Genomic DNA, 7,134 nt, shown 5'->3' on the forward strand with positions numbered 1-7,134 from the left:
GCAGTTTAGTACCGAGGAAAACCTCGGCAGTTTACTACCGCTGGTTTTATCATTTCCTCGGCAGTTAACTGCCGAGTCGTCCTGAAGCCAGAATTTGCAGAACCTGTTGAAGGCAGAACCTGTTACATGTGTTTTTACACATTGTAAACACATTGTTTCGATGCCAAACCATAAAGCTAGTCAAATAAAATTACAAACATAATTGAAATTGAAAATATAATACGAAAACGAGCAATTGTCATAAAAAAAATGTCATCGAAACAACGTAACTACACATGTACTGGAAGTACTAACAAAACGGCCAAATGTCATGAAAATACACCAAGTCCTAAAAATAAATCCTAAAAATAAATCCTAAAAATAAATCCTGAAAATACATGTTGTCCTATTGCTGGTCCTGGTCATGCTGGTGCTGCTGGTGCCTCCTCCTCGGTCTCTGGGCTCTCCTCCTTGTAATGATCGGCGCGATCTGCTGCCTAACATCCTGCAAGGCCGCATACAACTCCTGAGGGGTCATGCTCGTCACCTCCTGACCCAAAAACTGATCAGCATGGGCAACAGCGCCGCTAACCATGTCATAGGTGTCAGGGGAGCTTCTCGCCTCGTACCGCTCCCACTGCTCTGCAACGATCTGCACCTCGTTTGGAGGCCTCGGAACATCTCCCGGGAGAAGTGGCAAAATCTGAGGGTGAGACACAACCGTGTACCATCGTACATAGCCCTCTGCCATACGCCATGGTTGCTCTCCTGCCTGCTCACCCCAATCAGCCGCCTTAAGCGTGCGAGGGCGGAAGTCGAGGAAGGCCTGCACAATCTCAGCTGGTGTCAGCTCTGCAATATCCGTCGGAGGTCTAGGGACCGACTGGACGTATCCGTACTGCCTCAATACCCTCTCCGGGAGGTGGCGGTACACCCTAATATCGCCGCACATGATCCAGCCAGAATACCAGAATACCTCCTCGAACGGCTGGAACTCCCTGTGCCCTTCGTACGGCCTCCAGCATACGTCATCAAACGTAATGCGATCAAGCAATGACCGATACGTGGCCCCCTCTCCATGACCCTTCTGAAGAGTCCACCTCGCCGCAAGCGGTAAATTTTCAATGTAGTCTGGGTTTGGATCAACAGTGTAAAACTTAGGGAAGTGCGACAAAAACCATGCCTACATAAACCATACAAATCACATATAAATAAATTAAGTTAACTAAAAAAATAAAATTTACAATTAACAAAAAAAATATAACAAAATATAACAAAATAATAATAGTTAACAAAAAAAATTAAAGTTAACAAACAAAATATAACAAAATATAACAAAATAATAATAGTTAACAAAAAAAAATTAAAGTTAACAAAAAAATATAACAAAATAATAATAGTTAACAAAAAAATTAAATTTAAATTTAATTTTTACTTACAGTGAGCAGTATCACGCTTCCCCCAAGCTGCCTGTCTCCGGGCAAACAGGCATGAGCTAACTCATCGTACAGGTATGCAAGTGCCATCCCTCCCCACGAATAAGCACGCATCCCCGCGTAGCCGTCCGCCATAGTCGTCAAATAGATCAATTGGATGCGCTTGTTGCTTCTATCCCCAAACAACAGGCATCCAACCACGTATAGAAGGTAGCACTTCACACAATAAGTCCTAACCCTCTCCAGCTCCTCTGGATCCTTTGTATCCGCCAACAAGTTAGCTCTACCAAGGTGCGTCGTATAGAAATCCCTCAGCTTTGGATAACTAATGTATCCACCATACTCTGTATTGCAGATTTTCTCTGCCTCCTTCCTCGACGCACCCAAGTGAGTCATCAGTAGTGCCTCTCCCTCATGTCTCAGCATCTTCTTCCGGTGGCCCAACATCCGCCCTTCAATCGGGACATGCATAAGACATGCGACATCGTCCAAAGTCACAGTCATCTCCCCCATGGGCATGTGAAAAGTGCTGGTCTCGGGATGCCACCTCTCGCATAGAGTCATCAGCAAAGCGTGAGGCACAGTGGCGTAGCCCAAGTAGACCAAGTCATGTAAGCCACTCGCCCTAAGCGAATCCCAAAACCATCTCTGATTGGGGTTTGGACGTCCGAGACTCAAAATCTTAGGGCCGTGATTAATTGGCTTTACAACACGCTTCTTGCGGCACTGAAAAAATAGAAAATTAAACATAGTTTAAACAATGTAAACATTTAACTAATAAATATAAAACTTGATAAATGCTAAAATAAAAATAAAGAAAACATATAAAGAAAATCACATATTAATAAAAGTTGATATAATAATTAAAAAAAACATATTAAGAAAACATATAAAAAAAAACATATTAATAAAACATATTAATAAAAATTAAACAAACACACACATAATTAAACATATTAAACATATAAAATGGAGAAAACATATTAAGAAAACATATCAAATCAAGAAAGAAAAAATAAAGAAAATAATTAAACAAACACACATATAATTAAACATAAAGGAAGAACATTTTAAAAAAAAAAATACTTACGTCATCCTTATTATACCAAAGTGGCAATGCCACATGATTGGCATAAGAGTGAAGCAGATCAATGATCTGCGGTCCTCCAGGAAAGGGAGCGTCCGTAGGCAACACCTCCGGGGCAGCCGCCATAGCAATGTCATCATCGTCTGGCTCCCCTGGCACATGCGGCTGCTCTGGCTCGTCGTAGCCACCATCAGTCACATCATGGTGATCCTGATAGTTCAGGTACTCCACCGCCTAGGTCGGGTCAACCACCTGCGACTCTTCAGGCTGTGCCTGAGAAGCCTCAGAAGGCTGAGAAGTCCCTGAACCATCCCCCCCCTCCGACCTCTTCCCCTCTTTGGGATATGTGCGTTTCTCCTCTCCTTCTCCTTCCGGTAGCTTTGTGTCTGAGCACGCATACCACCAATCATCTTAGATGGATCAATGGGCTCCTGATCGGCCATATCTACACAAATTTTTAATAAATTAACATCATTTTCCATAACATAATCAAACACATTAAACACACTAGTCATAACTTAATCATTAACATTAACAACAATCAACATCATTTCCATAACCTAAAATCATTCATACAATCATCATTACAATAAAATCAATAACCTATAAACTAATCATTTCTATACACTTACAATAAAATCATTCATACAATCATCATTATGTCCATCATTTCCATCATAACTTAATCATTTCTATACACTTAATCATTCACATCATAACCTAAATACACTAAAAAATCAATATACACTTAATCAAACTATAATTAACATCACTTCTATCATTTCCATAACCTAAACTAACTAAATAATCAAAATAATTTTCATTGAGGCATTTGATCAAACACTTTGTGTGCAAAGTATAAAACATATTCAAATTGTGTTCATTTGCCACCATTCAAAGCCACATTATCATTTAAACAGCATAGGCAACATCTACATTCATTTATCAATTCAAAAACTACACATGCAATCATCAAATTGTCAATTTTAATCATCAAATCATCATTAACCTAACCACATGCAAACTACTATAATTTTTTAAAAAAATAAACCTAACAAACTAACATTAACATTGCAATGATTAAGGGTACTTACTTGTGATAATGTGGTGATGATTTGCTTGCAATTCGTGAAAATGTGCTTTTGGAGAGAATTTGGATATGTTTGAAACAAAATATTGAAACTGGAAACTGCTTCTGTTCGTTCTGTTTATGTTCAGAAAACCTCGGCAGTTAACTACCGAAGAAATCCTCGGCAGTTAACTGCAGCCGGATTTTAAATTCCTCGGCAGTTAACTGCCGAGGGGGCAAAAACGTATTTTACATGTGTGTCCCAGCCTTCTCTAATGTGTGAACAGCAATTTTCCATCTTCATTAGCCTAGAGATGGTGTACGTCTATTGTTGAAATTAAAAGTTAGTAAAAGATTTGACTAATAGTTCACTCTCTTCAAGGGTTACACCAAAGAAGAAATTTCGTCTCCCGGAATACAAGAAACTTGATATGTAGTGACAGTCAAAATCTGTGACTATATGGTAATTCCATAGCTAAATATCCCAAGGACATTGACCGACGGCCACATTAGCCGTGTATTATTCTCAACGACCGGCAACGGAAATGTGCCCGTCTGTCATTGTTAGATAGCTGTCACTGCATGTTTCCACCTTTACCCACGGAAAAAACCGTAGGTAGGATACCATTTTTTTTTGAGCAAAGGATACCATTTTTAACATTTAAGACTTATACCTACGGTTGCGGTTTTTTTTTTTTTTTTTGACAAATCCTACAGTTGCGGTTGTCACTAAAACTTATCACTGTTTTATTAATTTTTTTATATTTTCTATTCTACTATAAATTCTAAAAATAAAATTTTTATAAATTTACCACTGAAATTAGTTTAATCAATATCGTAAAATATTATAATCAATATCATTGGAATTTGAAATTGATTACTATAATCAATTTTTAAAATAATTTCTTGAAGTGACTTAATTAGAATAATTCTCCCTAACTATGAATTATTATATCATTCACCCAAACCAATACTCAATACTCATAGAAATCAAAATCTATATATACATCATTGCTCATTTAATTTATGGTAACAAAATTTGAATCACTCTTCATAATAGCTTATTAGACAAAATGACATAATATCAGACAAAATGACATACTATCAAGTTACAACTTACATTCACATTTTTTTATTTTTGATAAGGCAAGAGCAAAATGACATCAAAAAGAATAGTGTCAAACTAAGTTGGTACCTTAATCTAATTTTTTGCCAGTTGCTCATATATATTATTAAAAAAAAGGAAAAATTACATAAAAACAGGGGGGAAATTAAACATGACCAGTCAATCAGTCCCTAACGGGTAAAACATCAAAAAAGACCAACAAAGTGGATTCAACCCTAATCAATTCTAACAAACAAACACCATTAACGATAGACGTTTGTGAGTACCAAGTAGGTCTATATTTTGACAGATGAATCAATCATCAACACGAAAGCAGATCACGTACCATCAACTCCTTGCAACAGCTACAAGAGCAGCAAGCATTAACAACTCTTTCGAGTCCACACAATCACTTTTACAATAACTTCATACCTAAAAAAAAAAAACTTACAACCACTTATACAACAGGGCATAATAAATCAAATTTTAACTTCTAATATGTGGATCTTCAGCAATCAAATTTGGAGAAGTTACACTTGTCAATGATCCTGAATGATCCTGCATAACATGCACTTCACTTCATCAAAATTTGTAATCAACACATAATGAACAATATATATATATATATATATATATATATATATATATATATATATATATATATATATATATATATATATATATATATATATATATATATATAGAGGATGTTTACTATGAGAATGACTATCTTATATGAGAATCATGAGAATGATCATTAACCATTAGATCAAAATTAATTGGTTGAGATTAAAAAGTCACATATATACCTCACCTTATTATATCAATTCTCATATACTCATCATTTCCTTTTTCATCTTCTTCTCACCACAATCAAGATTTCTGCTACCATCTCTCTTCCGACAACCACCTCTCTTTCGGATGGTTATCGTTCAATTTCCGGTGAAGATTAATTCTTCTTTCTTCTCCGCCTTTAAACAAATCAAATTCTACTTACTCTCTTATCTCCTTCGATTCATTTATTATAACATTTCTTCATGTCTTAGATCTCACCCTCGTGAATATTTCCAATTTTTAAAATATGTTTAACTGATTCATATCCCAATCCTATTCATACAAATCCTTATATGCTTTTGAATTCACTATATGCAAATCCTTATATTTTTAAATTCAGTTTAATCTTTGAATCATTGTTTAAAAGTGATTCTAACAATGAAATGCACCATGTCCATATTTACTATGTACGATGATTTCAATCACGTCATCAACCTCTAGCACAAATTATCTTTTTTTGCAATCAAATTCATTTAATTAGATTGGAATATTAATTTAATTTTGTTTAGCTATGATTGTGGGGAGAAGAAGATAAAAAAGGAAATGAGTTTATGAGAATTGATGTGCTAAGGTGAGATATATATGTGACTTTTTAATCTCAACCAATTATTTTTGATCCAATGGTTGATGATCATTCTCATCATTCTCATATAAAATAGTCATTCTCATAGTAAACATCCTCTATATATATATATATATATAAAAGCAGAAATGAACTTAAATCACTCAACTCGTTGTTAACCAACATTATTCATTAATGAAGTTATCTTCAACAATAGCGGGTGCACTAAAGCTATTACCAACATCAATAAAAGTTAGAAGTCCACCAGTTGTCAAGCCCCAACTATAAGCTATTAAAATAATCTTATAAGCCCGTATGAAAGAATTGTTGCCAAACAAGTCTATTTTGCTCATATGAACTTATAAGCTATGTTATCCGCTAAAAACTCAAAGTCATAATAATCTTGTGACAGAGAAGATTACAAACTTTGGTCTGTTTGGATAAACGACTTATACCATAAGCGCTTATTATAAGCTACTTCCATAACTATTTTCATATATGCTATAAGTTGTTTTCATAATTTATCCTAGAAAGTTTACGAAAATAAGTTGAAAACAAGTTATGAACATATCATAAGTTGTTTTTTTAAGTTATCCCGAACAGTCTCCCAAGTGCTTATGCTAGTAGATTAGCTCAAATAAGCCAATCAAAAAGGACCCTTAATTATAAATGGTGATGTGATAACTTAAATATACATACCTTCAAACGCTGCAAACTTGTGGTAGGTGGATCAGCAATAGCTTTGAAAATCTTAGTGGAAGACGATCGTGAAGATGACATGTTATTCAAAACTTTCAGTTTATTCATCCAAGGTTTTATTTCTATGACAAAATGTTTTTTTGATTTCCAAATTGTTGTATTTGGATTTCCAAATTTTATATTTTAAAAAAGAAACAAATCCACAAAGGTGGAGGAAACAAACTCATTGGATTTTAATGAAGGAAAGATAAGAAATTCAATTGAATTCTTATTCCTATTCTTATCGCAACCACCGTAAGCTAAATTTATGGGAAGTGATATTCACGAATAAAAATAATAATTACTATTATTTTTATCATTATA

At 35.0% G+C, this 7,134-nt stretch overlaps 1 protein-coding gene across 1 annotated transcript; it reads right to left on the reverse strand.

Moving 5' to 3' along the window:
- Positions 1-217: 217 nt before the first annotated feature.
- Positions 218-2,948, reverse strand: LOC146904558 (protein MAINTENANCE OF MERISTEMS-like). Its single transcript, XM_085723631.1, has 3 exons — positions 2,506-2,948; positions 1,419-2,141; positions 218-1,162 (listed from the first exon to the last, which is right to left on the reverse strand). The coding sequence occupies exons 1-3, from the start codon at positions 2,626-2,628 to the stop codon at positions 386-388; spliced, it is 1,623 nt and encodes a 540-aa protein (XP_085579757.1). The 5' UTR covers positions 2,629-2,948; the 3' UTR covers positions 218-385.
- Positions 2,949-7,134: the final 4,186 nt, after the last annotated feature.

The sequence above is a fragment of the Medicago sativa genome, chromosome 7, assembly GCF_051527215.1.
Source record: "Medicago sativa cultivar Bolivia chromosome 7, Bolivia_mono, whole genome shotgun sequence".
NCBI lineage: Eukaryota > Viridiplantae > Streptophyta > Magnoliopsida > Fabales > Fabaceae > Medicago > Medicago sativa.

Excerpts from the sequence above, each read along its gene's own strand:
- LOC146904558 (XM_085723631.1), bottom strand. The coding sequence starts at position 2,628 with ATGGCGGCTGCCCCGGAGGTGTTGCCTACGGACGCTCCCTTTCCTGGA. Across the intron at positions 2,142-2,505 it reads TTTGGTATAATAAGGATGAC|TGCCGCAAGAAGCGTGTTGT; the intron begins GTAAGTATTTTT and ends CTATTTTTTCAG. Across the intron at positions 1,163-1,418 it reads GAAGCGTGATACTGCTCACT|GCATGGTTTTTGTCGCACTT; the intron begins GTAAGTAAAAAT and ends TGGTTTATGTAG.